This window comes from Mustelus asterias, chromosome 10 (assembly GCF_964213995.1).
Source record: "Mustelus asterias chromosome 10, sMusAst1.hap1.1, whole genome shotgun sequence".
NCBI classification, from domain to species: Eukaryota; Metazoa; Chordata; class Chondrichthyes; order Carcharhiniformes; family Triakidae; genus Mustelus; species Mustelus asterias.
In genome coordinates, this window is record NC_135810.1 from 120,110,165 (window position 1) to 120,126,849 (window position 16,685).

A 16,685-nucleotide genomic window follows, 5' to 3' on the forward strand; every position below is an offset into this window, starting at 1 on the left:
TCGTCTCTTTTCTCTCCTTACAGATGCTGCCAGACCTGCTGAGATTTTCCAGCATTTTCTCTTTTGGATTTATTAAACACAACGGTGTAGGAATTTGATGATTTTAAAAACCTGAATGGTTATGGCAGAATGCAGGAAAATTGTGTTGAAGTAAGATCTCATTGAATGGCCTACTCCTGCTCCTATTTCTTACATTCTTTTCCCCATCCAGGAACAAGTGGGACACAAGAGATTTGAGAACAAGCTTTTGACAGATTTGCAATTTGTTCATCAATATTTAATGGCAGATTTCAAATTACAACCAAAAAGAACAGTAACGGTGGCCACTAGATAAGAAATCGGTGATGAGAAACACAGCTCCCCACGACTCTCAAACAGTCCAGTGTCATGTAGCAGTTTGCAAGTGCATGAAGCCATTATTGCAGTCCCAGCATTAATTTGATTGTCACATTGTCCACCTACACATCACAGGAATGCAAAGGCAGCATTAGTATTCATACATCATTGCTTACAACCATGAAATCAATCGCAGTTATAATTACCAAAAAAAACAGATTTGTTTTTAAAGTTAGCACTTCCAAAGGCAACGGTCATTTTCCTCCCCTCTTTCCTTTCATTTTAACTCCACTCTTGAAAGCAAAGACCCCCCCTCGTGCCCAGACCTCGTCTGGCAGGCAGCCAAGTGGCTACTATTCACCTGCCAGCCATGACAGTGTGCTTTCATGAGAGAAAAGAATTCCCTTCTTCAAGGCACGTTTTAAATGAAACGCGATCTTTTAAACTTCCAAGCTCAGCAGAAAGCGAGGCAGAGACACATTGTGCTCAGCAGACGGATAATTTTAACAAGCCCGAACTTTCTCACTGTCGAGTGTGCAATCAGCATTCCTGTATCCAGTCGTTTAATTAGCGCACAATAACCTGCCTTATGGAATTATTAAGTTGTGTTCTCAATAGGTTTATAAAGCATTTTGAAAACAATACACTGGAGGGAGAAAAGAAAAGTTGTACTATGCTATGAGGCTCCATTTTTCTCTCCATTTCAGACATTCAGGACGCGATATTTCTTGCCGATCATACCACTCTCCCGTTTGCAGTGGAAGTCGGAGAATTTGGCAGCCAGCCAAATCTCCATTCACTGCGGCGGGATGGGAAAACCCTGCCGGCGTGAACGGTGGTCAGATTCCGGTCTCCGTGTCAGCTCAAAACAGTGTCAAGAAACAACAGCTTGCTTCTACTCTTGACAGTACACACATCATTAACAAGCTTAGTACGCCAAACCCCCCCCCCCCCCCCCCTCCTCCCCCTGTGCCTTAAGGGCTGATCTGTGTTGCAAAACCGTGAGTGAAACAACTTGTCGTCAAGTCTGGCCTGGATACGAACCTTGTCAAAGGAGAAATGCCAGTGCTAACCCACTGGACTAACACCAGCAAAAAGTTACATTTAAGTAAAATGTGAGTGGCAGCGAGTCCACTTTCCAGGAGAACTCCCCACTACTCCTCCAAAGACGATCGTGGAATATTTTACATTTCTTTTTTAAATCTGAGAATGATGGGGGCCTTGGGTTAAGGTCTTATCTGAAAGATGGCATTTCCAATCGTGCAGCACTGAAGTGTCAGCTAAGATCTAGTGCTCAAGTCGCTGAAGTGGGGCTGGAAGTCACGTACTTCTGACTCAGATGGGAATGCTGTCCAACTGAGCCTTCGGACGTTTTATTATGTTAAAGGGGCTACACAAATATAAGTTGTTGTTGAACCACAAAGAGAGAAAGGAATTGAACTCAGGTTTGTATAGTTACCGTTAATCTTGCATCACCAGGATAGATTACAAAACACGTTCACATCTCATTATTACAAAATAGTTCCTAATTTGACTACCCGCCTGTTTTTCGCAGAGGAGGATGACAAATTTTGTCTACCCTCCCCAGAAATGTGAATAAAAGTTTATTTATTAGTGTCACAAGTAGGCTTACATTAACACCGCAATGAAGTTACTGTAAAAATCCCCTAGTCGCCACACTGCGGCGTCTGTTCGGATACAGAGGGAGAATTTAGCATGGCCAATCCATCTAACTTGCACATCTTTTGGACCGCGGGAGGAAACCGGAGCACCCAGAAGAAGCTCATGCAGACATGGGGAGAACGTGCAGACTTCACACAGACAGTGACCCGAGTCGAGAATCGAACTCAGGTCCCTGGCGCTGCGAGGCAGCAGTGCTAATCACTCTACAGCCGTGCTCCTTATAGAATATGACTTATTGACTGAATATTGCTACCAGCCAAGGGTTGGGGGCAGGGGAGGGGAAAATAAAAGACCATCATTGTGCTTCTGAGGCGATACTGATTCATCACCTCAAACAACAGGAGTGGCTCACCCTAGTCTTAACACCATCCAACATGCTCTCTACAGTGACAAACGCCAATCGTAAGAATGAAACCTTTAATTTAATTTGATGGCTGGGTGTCAACAAATCAAGAAGGCAACACCAAGAAAAATAATATTTTACATGCTACAATGGTGTAGTGCCAAAATTCTGAAGATGCGGGGTAACTAAAAAACGGCTTTCACATCTCCTGGGATAATTTTGGAATCGGACACCTCCCAGCTGGAATGGCACGAGACATTTCTGCTTCCATTAATTCACCACCTCTCTTTACATTTTGAGGCTAGATTCTCGCAGCTTTTTGCTCAGCATCATCATTTCCAAAAAGAGTAACCTCTGTACCAGAGCCAAGAGCTACAGCTGTGCTTCACTAATGGAATGAGTCCGTAGTACACATGATACATTCTGGGAGGTCTGTTGATGACAGGTGGGGGGTGGAGAAGTGGGGAAACCTTCTGTCCTTCCCCCTATTAGCTCAGCTGGTTAAAGTCAATAAGTCATCTCCACATCAAAGTCAATAAGACCATAAGACATGGGAGCAGAATTAGGCCACTCGGCCCATCGAGTCTGCTCTGCCATTCAATCATGGCTGATTTTTTTCTCACCCCCACTGACCAGGAATGAAGTCCAACTGTCCCAATTTGAGCTGTGTTAGGATGCTAAAGTCAAATCAATGTCAACTGGATAAGGAGCAATCCTTCTCCTTGTCACTGCCCACCAGCACGCGGATTGAGGATGGGACCAAGCTCCGCTGTGATTCCTGTTACAGTCAAATGATCTGCTGTGCTTCATACCAGAAAGTGTACCTAAGTTAGTCGAGGAGAGGATCAAGTTCCACCGCGATGCCTGCCCGCAGTCAAATAGCCCATCAATGCTCTCAATCCATGCTCACTACATAATGAATGGCAACATGGGGAGAGGTACCAGAGGGTGACCTTAAACAGTGGCACTTTCAGAATAGAAATTGTGGGGAAAACCCCCCCCCAAAAAAACATCAATAATCAAATTTGACAATACAAAAGTGGAAGACACTGGAATAACAGCAAGGTTATATAGCACAATATAAAGTGATCCGATGCTCCAGTTTAATTACTGAACCAAATATTCCATCTAATTGCACTCCAAGTGGAGGTAGGTAGTTACACATGTAGATTCTGAATTTATTTAAAACAATAGCGAAAGGATGAAAAACTCAGTATGTGGATAGGCAGCCCTTCCTGATAAGCTTGTGTCCAGATAGCACAAATTGATCTATTTCATTCACACTTTCCAGGCTGAAAAACTAAACCAATTTTTAAAAAAAAATCTATTCCATAAGTGAGTACAGTTCTGTGATGGATGGAAACGTGATGAGAAATGAAGGGAGAGATCATCATCCCACCACCAAAACCTGGAATTTTTAGATCTCGCCCACATTTGTGCAAATTGCTGGGTATCCAACTACAGCTTCACTTGATGTTTGGACAGATGTTTGCTTCGAAAGCCAAGTCAAGTTAGGCGAGGCACATCCTTACAAGCCTTTTGCGTTAGTTGAAGATGGCAGTTTCTCTTTTCTCTGAATACCCACAGTTATCCAAACTAAAATAAAAGGCACAGAACTGTCAACTTGCATCCAGCGAGAGGAAAATTCCGCACGCACAGGCTTATGAGAAAGAGAAACTTTTGGAGACAGGTGCTCGAAAAAGACTCCAATCTTTTTTTTGGAAATATAGGAAGTTTAATTAATGAAGGCACTTGTTTCATTCAAAAAGAGGGACTCAGTTGTCCAAAAAAAAAAAGAGGCCCGTTCTTCACTGCTGTTTAAATTTGGCTCATTTCAACTTCAAGATGTACTCAGTATCTGAGGATCCATTGATATCTAAGCAATGCAGTGTTTGTTCCTTCTGAACAAAGCCAAACTGACGGTGGAATGAACCTTCTTTTGCTGTCTTCCCACATCTCAGCAAGCTGTTCCCGACGGAGATTTTTTTAATGGAGGGCAGGTAGTTTAGAACGATGCTTGGTAGCGCTGCAACTCCAGACTTTTCCAGGTAGAGCTCCTGCAAGGAACTCAGGCCATCGAACACAGCCACATTTAAGGATTTCAAGTTCGCACAGTGCGACAAGTCTAAGATCTGCAGATTCTGCAGCCCTTTAAAGGTGTTTTGAGACAGCGCCGTCAGTTCCGGAAGATTCCGCAGCGACAGGCGGGTCAGTTCCCACAATCCTGTGAAAGCATTCTCGGGAATGCTGGAAATAATGTTGCGACCCAAACTGAGATAGCGTAATGGAACATTGGAAAGGTAACGCGTTGGCACATCTGTCAATCTATTCCCCGACAAATCCAGGCTATAAATATTGGGTACGTTCTTATCGAGACTTCGGACAACAGCGCTTATCAGATTGTCCGAAAAGTCCACACTTAGGGGCTTCCCATGTCCCTTGGATGTGAAAGTGTCCAGATTAATTTTGCGTAGTTTGTTGGCGCTGAGGTCAATTTCTCCAAGAGGCAGATTTGCAAAGATTCCCTCTTCGAGCACTTCCAGGGAATTATGACTCAGATTTAGTGCCTCGAGGTATCTCAGTTTAGAGAAGGTGCTGGAAGACATGCTAGTAATCTCATTGTAGCTGATATCGAGATTGACCAACGTTGTGTAGCCAGGTCCTGTGAACATCAAGGGGGAAATGGCCTTCAAACGGTTGGAAGATAAGTCCAGGTAGGAGGTATCCAATGGTATGGGGATGACAGTGAGGTGAGGTCCAACACCGCTACAGTCAACTTTGGTCAGGCTGAAACTACCGAACATTCCAAAACTTTCCACTTCACAGTGACATCCTGGGAAGCAGGTCATAAGGCCACCGTCGCAGGAGATTAGGAACAGGAACAGAACCAGCCAGGCAGAGTGAGCCATTGCTTACCTGCATTATAAGGGGAGAAAAGAGGTTACTAAAGGCTAGTTAGAAACTTTACAAAGTGACACCAAAAAAGCGCACTGAATTGAACAGCGCATTCAAGCAAGATTGCCTGCAAGCCATTTTTTACTGTTGAGCCAAGTTTGGCCATGAGATTGGACAGAATTTCTCAAATCAACATTAATGTGAACTATTACTGGGCAAACACAATAAACAGCCCCGCTAAACCAGTGAAGGCACTGAGCAGACAAGTCTTCCTGAAGTGGAACACAACAAAGACTCTTTCTTTCTAGTAAGGCGATACTGCAAACTTTAACCAAGCAACCAGTCTCTTGAATACACAGTAAGATGTTATTTTGATAATCAGAAAATGATTTAATGTAAATAAGCTAAAGGAGCTGTGTATGTATTTTGCACTCTCTCCAAATATAAAATATTATACAAAGTATATATATGTCTGAGCTATGAGAAAAGATTGGATAGGCTCCAATTTCATTCCTGCACAGTCAAAATCTACCCCATTCAGATCCTTTCTATATTCCAGCCATATAAACTTGTAACCTTCTAAATTGCAATGAATATAATCATAGTTTGTATATTCTCCCTATGCAATTTCATCCTTGGAGCTCAGGTATCATTTTAAGAAGCACTATCTCAAAGGGCATGCTGAACCATGCAGACCTTTTGCTGATCTCGGTTAGGGCAGCTAAGTTGGCACAATAATCAACTTTAGCATTTGGCTTTGGGGGGTGTAGACACAGTACCAATCAATGGTCAGGAAACTCAACTGGGTGTGCTCACAGGGCCACTGGAGAGGACAGGTTAGAGCAGCTCTCTAATGATCTGCATGGTTTAAGTGCTCACCAGTCACGCTCAGATTCAGAACTATTACTTCAGCCAGGTACTGGATGCCCATCTTCAACAGATCCAGTTCTGTCACAATGGAAGACTAGAGAAACTGGAGTGTGCTCCTTAAGAACATGGCAGTTTTGAAGAAATTTAATAGAAAATTGGTCACCTACCAAAAGATGCAGGGTATGGGGAGCTTGATGGTGCCAATTTGGGGAGGAGGTGCCAAAACTAAGGTACACAGATCCATGCAAGTGAGACATCTGGTCTAGTGAGCCGACAATAATCTCTCCCTCAATGTCAACAAAGCAAAGGAGCTAGTCATCGACTTCAGGAAGAGTAGTGAAGGGCATGCCCCTGTCTACATCAACAGGGATGAAGTAGAAATACAAAGAACAAAGAACAAAGAACAGTACAGCACAGGAAACAGGCCCTTCGGCCCTCCAAGCCTGTGCCGCTCCTTGGTCCAACTAGACCAATCGTTTGTATCCCTCCATTCCCAGGCTGCTCATGTGACTATCCAGGTAAGTCTTAAACGATGTCAGCGTGCCTGCCTCCACCACCCTACTTGGCAGCGCATTCCAGGCCCCCACCACCCTCTGTGTAAAAAACGTCCCTCTGATGTCTGAGTTATACTTCGCCCCTCTCAGCTTGAGCCCGTGACCCCTCGTGATCGTCACCTCCGACCTGGGAAAAAGCTTCCCACTGTTCACCCTATCTATACCCTTCATAATCTTGTATACCTCTATCAGATCTCCCCTCATTCTCCGTCTTTCCAAGGAGAACAACCCCAGTCTACCCAATCTCTCCTCATAGCTAAGACCCTCCATACCAGGCAACATCCTGGTAAACCTTCTCTGCACTCTCTCTAACGCCTCCACGTCCTTCTGGTAGTGCGGCGACCAGAACTGGACGCAGTACTCCAAATGCGGCCTAACCAGCGTTCTATACAGCTGCATCATCAGACTCCAGCTTTTATACTCTATACCCCGTCCTATAAAGGCAAGCATACCATATGCCTTCTTCACCACCTTCTCCACCTGTGTTGCCACCTTCAAGGATTTGTGGACTTGCACACCTAGGTCCCTCTGTGTTTCTATACTCCTGATGACTCTGCCATTTATTGCATAACTCCTCCCTACATTATTTCTTCCAAAATGCATCACTTCGCATTTATCCGGATTAAATTCCATCTGCCACCTCTCCGCCCAATTTTCCAGCCTATCTATATCCTGCTGTATTGCCCGACAATGCTCTTCGCTATCCGCAATTCCAGCCATCTTCGTGTCATCCGCAAACTTGCTGATTACACCAGTTACACCTTCTTCCAAATCATTTATATATATCACAAATAGCAGAGGTCCCAGTACAGAGCCCTGCGGAACACCACTGGTCACAGACCTCCAGCCGGAAAAAGACCCTTCGACCACTACCCTCTGTCTCCTATGGCCAAGCCAGTTCTCCACTCATCGAGCCACTTCTCCTTGTATCCCATGAGCCTTAACCTTCTTAACCAACCTGCCATGTGGGACTTTGTCAAATGCCTTACTGAAATCCATATAGACGACATCCACGGCCCTTCCTTCATCAACCGTTTTTGTCACTTCCTCAAAAAACTCCACCAAATTTGTAAGGCACGACCTCCCTCTTACAAAACCATGCTGTCTGTCACTAATGAGATTGTTCCGTTCTAAATGCACATACATCCTGTCTCTAAGAATCCTCTCCAACAACTTCCCTACCACGGACGTCAAGCTCACCGGCCTATAATTTCCTGGGTTATCCCTGCTACCCTTCTTAAACAACGGGACCACATTCGCTATCCTCCAATCCTCAGGGACCTCACCCGTGTCCAAAGAAGCGACAAAGATTTCCGTCAGAGGCCCAGCAATTTCCTCTCTCGTCTCCCTGAGCAGTCGAGGATAGATGCCATCAGGCCCTGGGGCTTTGTCAGTTTTAATGTTCCCTAAAAAACCTAACACTTCCTCTCTCGTAATGGAGATTTTCTCTAACGGGTCAACACCTCCCTCCGAGACACTCCCGGTTAACACGCCCCTCTCCTTCGTGAATACCGATGCAAAGTATTCATTTAGGATCTCCCCTATTCCCTTGGGTTCTAAGCATAATTCCCCTCCTTTGTCCCTGAGAGGTCCGATTTTCTCCCTGACAACTCTTTTGTTCCTAACGTATGAATAGAATGCCTTAGGATTCTCCTTAATCCTGCCTGCCAAGAACATCTCGTGCCCTCTTTTTGCCCTTCTAACTCCCCGTTTGAGATCTTTCCTACTCTCTCTGTATTCCTCCAGAGCTCCATCTGTTTTCAGTTGCCTGGACTTAACGTACGCCTCCCTTTTCATTTTAATCAGATCCTCAATTTCCTTGGTTATCCACGGCTCTCGAATCCTACCTTTCCTTTTTACAGGCACATGCCTATCCTGCAGCCTTATCAATAGTTCCTTAAAAGACTCCCACATGCCAGACGCGGACTTACCCTCGAACATCCTCTCCCAATCAACATCCACCAATTCCTGCCTAATCCGGCTATAGTCAGCCTTCCCCCAATTTAGCACCCTGCCCGTAGGACAGCACTCATCCTTGTCCATTACTATCCTAAAGTTAACAGAGTTGTGGTCACTATTTGCCACATGTTCCCCAACCGAAACTTTGACGACCTGACCGGGCTCATTTCCCAGAACTAGGTCCAGTATAGCCCCCTCTCTAGTCGGGCTATCTACATACTGTTCCAAAGAACCTTCCAGTACGCATTTTACAAATTCCTCCCCGTCCGGTCCCCCAGCTCTAAGCACTTTCCAGTCTGTGCCAGGGAAATTAAAGTCCCCCACTACAACAACCCTATTTTTTCTGCACCTATCCAGAATCTCCTGACATATCCTTTCCTCCACTTCCCGTGGGCTGTTGGGTGGTCTGTAGTACACCCCCAGCATAGTGACTGCACCCTTCCTGTTTCTGAGTTCCACCCACAGCGACTCAGTACATGACCCCTCTAAGTTGTCTACCCTCTGCACCGCGGTAATATGCTCCTTAACTAATATCGCTACTCCCCCACCTTTTTTAGCCCCTCCTCTGTCTCGCCTAAAACACTGATACCCCGGAATATTCAGCTGCCAGTCCTGTCCTTCTTTTAACCAAGTTTCCGTCACCGCAACCACATCCAAATTCCGCACAAGCATTAAGGCCCTAAGTTCGTCTGTTTTACCCGTTACACTCCTCGCATTGAAGCAGATGCACTCCAGACCTCCAGGCCCAGTCAGGTCCTCCTCCTCCAGAGTGCTCCTCTTCTTAGCTAGCCTTGCCCTGGCCCCCAGCTCGACCCCAGCCTCAGTATTTACTGACCTCCTGTTTTGTTCCCCACCCCCCTGCCACACTAGTTTAAATCCTGCCGAAACACTCTAGCAAAACTCCCAGCCAGGATATTTGCTCCCTTCCAGTTAAGGTGTAACCCATCCTTTCTGTACAGTTGCCATCCTGACTTGAAGATTTCCCAGTTATCTATGAATTTAAAACCCTCCCTCTTGCACCAGTCCTTTAGCCACGCGTTCAAACTGTAGAATCTCCCTGTTCCGAGCCTCACTTGCACTAGGCACCGGGAGCAGTCCAGAGATTGCTACACTGGAGGTCTTACTTTTTAGCCTAGCACCCAACTCCCTGAATTTCTCTCGTATGACCCCCCTGCTCTTCCTACCTACATCATTTCTCCCAATGTGTACAATCACATCCGTTTGACTACCTTCCTTTTTAAATATGCTTCCTACCCTCTCGGAGACATCCAGTACCCCGGCACCAGGGAGGCAGACTACCATCCTGGATTCTCGTTCAGTCCCACAGAAGCGCCTGTCCGTGCCTCTAACTATTGCGTCCCCCACAACTATCGCTCTCCTAAACCCCTTCTTTCCCTTCCGGACCCCTGAGCCTGTCTCCGTGGAGGCGATCTGGTCCTCGTGGCTTACCCCTGGAGGGTCATCCCCCTCCACAGAATCCAAAACAATATACCTATTGTGGAGGGGGACAACCACAGGGGATCCCTCCACAGACTGCTCACTCCCTTCCCTTCTCCCATCTGTTGCCCATCCCTTTCTCTTATGGGAGACTGCCACTGGGGTGCTTTCTGGCACATCACCCTTCTGACTATTACCCCTCCTAACCGTGACCCACGTGTCTTCCTTCCGAGACCCTGGTGTCACTACCTGACTATAACTTTTATCTATGACTCTCTCATTTTCCCTAACTAAACTGAGTTCATCGAGCCTCAGCTCCAGCTCCCTTACACGATCCTTCAGGAGATGCAGTTCCACACATCTGGCACAGATATGGACTTCCGGGAGGCAAGTTGTCTCCAGGAACTCCCACATCCCACACCGAATGCAGTATACTGGCCTCCCACTCATACCAGCCATGTCCTTTTTAGTTTTGGGGATAAAACAAAAAGGGGGTGTAACCAAAGAAAAACAAACAAACAACCTTCCTCGCCGAAGCCCTGTGAGCCAAAGCCCTTTTAGCTCTCACTCTGTCCCCTGCTCACTCCACTGCCCGCTAACGACGCTGCCCGCTCAAAGGTGCGGCCTACTTTTAAACCCTCCAAAATCTTCCCAGGCTGCTGCTGGGCCTATTTCCTGTTTAGAAAAAAAACCTCCGATTTTTTTCACTAATTTAACTGAAAAATAATTAAATAAATTAGTGCACAAACAAGCTCCCTTACCCTCAGCCTGCTCCTGTGGAACAATGAGCTGTTGAGAGTTTCAGGTTTTTAGGTGTCCAGATCACCAACAATCTGTCCTGGTCCCTCCATGTCAACGTTATAGTTAAGAAAGCCAACCAACACCTCTGTTTTCTTAGAAGACTAAAAGAATTTGACATGTCTGCTACAACTCTAACCAACTTCTACAGATGCACTGCAGAAAGCATTATTTCTGGTTGTATCACAGCTTGGTATGGCTCCTGCTCTGTCCAAGACTGCAAGAGACTACAAAGGGTTGTGAATGAAGCCCAGTCCATCGTGCAAACCAGCCTCCCACCCATTGACTCTGTCTACACTTCCTGCTGCCTTGGAAAAGCAGCCAGCATAATCAAGGACCCCATGCACCCTGGACATACTCTCTTCCACCTTCTTCCGTCGGGGAAAAGACAAAAGTCTGAGATCACGTACCAACCGACTCAAGAACAGCTTCTTCCCTGCTGCTGTCAGAATCGTGAATGGACTTACCTTGCATTAAGTTGATCTTTCTCTACACCCTAGCTATGACTGTAACACTGACATTCTGTACTCACTCCTTTCTTTCTCTATGAATGGTACGCTTTGTCTGTATAGCGCGCAAGAAACAATACTTTTCACGGTATACTAATACATGTGACAATAATAAATCAAATCATTTCATGCAAGATTGACTTCAATAACTGGGAACTCTGCACATGCCGAAACACTTGACGGCAAAGCCTCCATAATGCAGCAAGGAAATGTGAAGAACAAAGTCTTCAGAATGCTACAGAAAGTGTCAATGCAAGGAGCATGGGAAGTAGCTCCTGCAACAGCGAATGACAACCCACAGTGCCCCACTGTGACTGACAAATGCCTTGTGCAAACAGGACTGTACAGCTGCTTGAAGACTCATAACATAGAGCAGTAGATGTGAATGACTGGCACCAATGCAAGGCCAAAGATGGTGTTCAAAATGATGAGGGGCTTTGCAAACAGCAAAAAATGGGAAACTGTTTCCATTGGCAGATGGGTCAGTAACCAGAGGACTCCAACTTAATTGTTATAATAACCAGAGGGGAGACGAGAATTTTTTTTTAAAAATGAGGTGTCATATGGGGTGCGCCGCTGAAATGGTGGTGGAGGCAGATTCCAAAGTAAATCTTCAAATGGAAATAGATTATATTTGAAAAGAAAACATCTGCAGGACTATGGGGGAAAGAGCAGGCAGGGCTCCTAATTAACAAGCTCTCTCCAAAGGGCTGGCACAGCCATTATGGGCAGAATGTACTGCTCCTGATTCCAATATGAGTCACCTGCTTGGGAAAGGGAGGGAAAAAAATTGGGAATGCATGAGTGACATTTATATTAAAGAGGTGGTGGTGTGTCACAGATCACTCAGGGAGTCTGAGTTCAGAGAATTGTTACAACACAGAATAAGGCCATTCAGCCCATTGTGCCTGCACCAGCTCGCCAAACTAGCATCATGGCTTAGTGCCATTCCCCTGACTTTTCCCCATGCACATTGTTTCTATTTCAATAATCATCTAATGACCTCTTGAATGCCTCAAATGAACCTGTCAGGGTTCATTTCCAGGCAGTGCATTCCAGACCCAGACCACTCGTGTGTGAAAACGTTTTTCCAAAAAATCACATTTGCTTCTTTTGTGAATTACTTTAAATCTGTGTCCTCTCATCTCAATCCTTTTACAAGCAGGAACAGTTTCTCTGCACGGTGGCACAGTGGTTAGCACTGCTGCCTCACAGCGTCAGGGACCCAGGTTTGATTCCGGCCTTAGGTGACCGTCTTAGTGGAGCTTGTATGTTCTCCCCGTGTCTGCATGGGTTTCCTCCGGGTGCTCCAGTTTCCTCCCACAGTCCGAAAGACATGCAGGTTAGGTGGATTGGCCATGGTAAATTGCGCCTTAGGTTAGGGGGATTAGTGGGGTAAGTGGGGGTTTAAACAGGGATAGGATAAGTTGTTCTATCAGAGAGTCAGTGCAGACTCAATGGGCCGAATGGCTTCCTTTGGTACTGTAGGGATTTTATAGACCAAGTTCTGGAGTGGGCATTGAACCTGGAACAGGTGGGAGAGTCCAGGATCAGAGGGCACAATCTCTGTAAGGGGTTCGCCCATTTAAGACAGAGATGAGGAGGGATTTCTTCTTTCAGGGGGCAGTGAATCTGTGGAATTCTTTGCTGCAGAGAGATGGAGAAGCTGGGTTAAGTATGTTCAATGGAGATTTTTAATCTGTAAGGGGATCAAAGGTTATGGGAATACAATGGGAAAGTGGAGTTAAGGATTATCATTTCAGATCAGCCCTGATCTCGTTGAATGGCAGAGCAGACTCGATGGACCAAATGGCCTACTTCTGCTCCTGTGTCTCATGTGGATCAGAGGCAAAGACACCATCCACTGTGCCACAAGACTTCCCCATCATTACAATAACAAATCGTAAATTAAAATGAAAGCCAGTTGATTTCACTTCTGGGAGTTAACTTTCTCCCAAGTCACTACTCCCAGCTAACAATGTTCAACAGTTTAGTTACTGAATAAGCTATTCCCCTAAACAGTGCCAGCAATACAAGGGCTTACCTAAATTAGAGGGACAAAGTCCTGATTACTGAATCATAACCTTTTATTTTGTTTAACCAAACGTTGGGGTCGAGTTTTCTCTCACACAGTCAGGGCGGAGTGTGGGTTATGGCAAAATGTTGTATTTTGTGACATTTTAGGCTGGTTGAACATTCAACTCACCAGAATCAGCGTCCACCCACAAAACAGACAGCGTCTCCAGGTCAGCTCTGTTGAAGGATCATTTAGATCCGAGACTCTCTCCAAAGATGCTGCCAATTCAGCATTTTCTGCGTTTTTTATCTCCAGGTATCACGCTCACACTTTCAGACACTTTTAAAGTTTACTTCATTATTGTCACAAGTAGGCTTACATTGCAATGAAGTTACTGTGAAAATCCCCGAGTCGCCACACTCCGGCGCCTGTTCGGGTACACTGAGCGAGAACTTAGCCTGGCCAATGCACCTAACCAGCACGTCTTTCAGACTGTGGGAGGAAACTGGAGCACCCGGAGGAAACCCACACAGACACGGGGAGAACATGCAGACTCCACACAGACAGTGACCCAAGCCAGGAATCGAACCTGAGTTCCTGGAGCTGTGAGGCAGCAGTACTAACCACTGTGCCACTGTGTATATGATTTGACTTTTGCTCCTTCTGCACTTTTGTACTTCATAGAATCATAGAAGCCACAGCAAGAAGTATTTTACTCAGAAGCTGACCAGTCTACACCGACTAAGATATTAAATGGTCCCGCATAGTTTCATTTTAGAAAGTAGATTCTGAGGTTACACAAGGGGTTGGATTCAAATACCTTCGCCACTTACTGGAGAAGCAGCAAAAGCCTACCCCAGAAAGGGGAGTGTGCACCGACGCCAGATTGCCACTCCAGCCAGGCTGTCTGCAGCCATACAGAGGCGTCATTCAATGGCCCCACCAGCTCGCAGGTCCATCTCGGAACAAGAGAGGCCGCTCTCAGACTCGGTGAACCCTTACCTGCCTCTCTCTGGCTGCTGGCTGTAACATCCCCCAACAACTTCCCTGGGACCGCAGCTACACAAAGCAACTCCTGCACTGAGCAGGGAATCGATGACTTCCCAATCTATTTCGCACGGCGGGAGGGGGGTGCGGGGGGCAGTCTGGATGCAACCCAATTCAAACACTGCTACATTGTTAACACAGCCCAGTGTACAAACCGTAAGCTTATTCTGATTAAACATTTCTCGCCCCCACAACGACCGATTTCTCATTCACTCCCTAACTGACCCGTGTACATGAAGTCATTGTGCACCAGAACCCCTCACAGTAGCTTCCATCCAGAGAGAAGTGGCAGCCTCAACTGGACTAACTGCAGAGTATTTTCTTTACAAAGTCAATCCAACCTCCACAAGCTGGGTGATCACAAAGTCCATTCTTTTGAACCCTGGTATCCTCTGTGGCAAATCTATAAATGCCCCCCAAATCATTTTGCCTGGGAGATATATATTTTTTTAAACTGAGAGGGCAGTTAACACATTGAACTGACAAAGGGAAAAACAATAGTAATATTCCTCCTCACTCACTTTCCCAACTTTCCAGCACAGATTGTAAACGGAGAGAAGCTAAACTCTATAAGTGAGGGGTGGGAGAGTGGGTGAGGAGTTGGCGAATGTGCCCTGCAGCCATCTCAATGTGCGAATGAGAATCGCTTTTAAAAAGACATCGGCTCAAAAAGCGCCCAACACACACAAAAAAATTCACCCCGAAAATATTCCCTATTCCAGCTCTTTAATCCCAGACATCCGAAACAGCATAGAAGGGGAGAGGGGAAAGGTTTAGCCTCGGAGGAATGAGTCCGAATAGAAGCTTCACCCATTCTCCTCCCATCTTGCTCTTTTTTTTAACAATGAATGAAGATTTTGTCACTACAATGTGGGGATTTCCTTCTGCAAATTAAGGATGATGAAATAACGCAACAGTAGTTTTTTTTAAGTGCATGGGAGGCGGGAGGCAAAAAAGAGTTTAGGGTATGAAATTTGACCCGAATTGCTCTTACCCGCTGTCCCTCAAACGCTAGTTTAGAAATTGGCTTCAGTATTTTTTCCTTCCCCCCCCCCCCCCCATACAATCCTCAGGACTTGCAAATGCCACCAAATCTGTTTAAAAACCACGTTTGCAAAAGACACTTTCTTTTAAAACAAAACGCTGTATTCATGCATTGCCCAGGAGTAAAGTTGGTTTAGTTTTTTCCCCCCATGTCGCTGTACATAAAGAATGTACGTGCCTTGATTGTAAGATCGAGGGAAAAGTGGACTGAAGATGTTTTAAAGTCGGCGAGAACTTCAACGCCCGCGTAAAATACAACTTCTGTCTATCCCGGCGCAATACTGAAATGATTACCTTTCGTTCAAAAAATAATCTTTTTTTTAAAAAAGAAGTTCACATTTGAAATAATTCTAATTTAAAAGAATGATCACCAATCGGCGATTAAAGCTTCTCGTGTCTCATCTGGGTTAACTCCTCTAACTTACCGGCCGTTGCAACGTGTCCAGCCCACACCACTGAAACTCCCTCTCCGGAGAAAGGCAAATCCAACCCACCCCCCTGGGGCTCCGCTTCTGCCCCTTTTTTAATGTAACGCTCGCATTATCTGGACTAGGGACTGTTGTGGGTCTCTCAGCCGGGACCGTGACACTCCTCCTTCCCCTCCCCCTGCACCGTCCAGTCCCGAAAGTGGGGGGGAGATCAATGTTGTGTTAGCGGCGGAGCAGCGCACCTTTGGACCGAGCCATCACACGGTGACCTGCAATTCCCCCACTTTGCAACACGGGGGAGATAGATACAATGGAGCGCGCGGGCAGGCTGGCCAATCAGCAGCGGCTCCGCATCCAGGTGACGTTCCAAAATGGAACGCCCAGTTTTGTGAATGGAAACAGAAAATACTATCAACCTGACAACTGACACTCAGCCGGAGTTTCTAAATGAATCTCCTGCGCACTGCAGGCTGCACTGGCAGGAATCAGGTTAAAAAGCTGTGGGCAAGGCGGATTCCCGCTAGAGAGGCCGGCAGCATAGCACTGAGCGGGCCACTGCGGATGTGCCAACCCGATGTGGAGATGCCGGCGTTGGACTGGGGTGAACAACACCAGGTTAAAGTCCAGCAGGTTTATTTGGTAGCAAATACCATAAGCTTTCGGAGCGCTGCACCTTCGTCGGATGGAGTGGAAATGTGCTCTCAAACAGTGCACAGAGACACAAAATCAAGTTACGGAATACTGATTAGAATGCGAATCCCTACA

At 46.1% G+C, this 16,685-nt stretch overlaps 1 protein-coding gene across 3 annotated transcripts; it reads right to left on the reverse strand.

Moving 5' to 3' along the window:
- Positions 1 to 262: 262 nt before the first annotated feature.
- tsku (tsukushi small leucine rich proteoglycan homolog (Xenopus laevis)) lies at positions 263 to 16,201 on the reverse strand. 3 transcript variants are annotated; one of them, XM_078222533.1, is made up of 2 exons: positions 15,918 to 16,201; positions 263 to 5,278 (listed from the first exon to the last, which is right to left on the reverse strand). In XM_078222533.1, exon 2 carries the CDS (start codon positions 5,269 to 5,271, stop codon positions 4,192 to 4,194), a length of 1,080 nt encoding a protein of 359 aa, XP_078078659.1. In that variant the 5' UTR covers positions 5,272 to 5,278; positions 15,918 to 16,201; the 3' UTR covers positions 263 to 4,191. The 3 variants fall into 3 exon arrangements, with proteins under 3 accessions (XP_078078659.1, XP_078078660.1, XP_078078661.1); XM_078222534.1 differs by lacking the exon at positions 15,918 to 16,201 and adding an exon at positions 15,787 to 15,899; XM_078222535.1 differs by lacking the exon at positions 15,918 to 16,201 and adding an exon at positions 14,404 to 14,427.
- Positions 16,202 to 16,685: the final 484 nt, after the last annotated feature.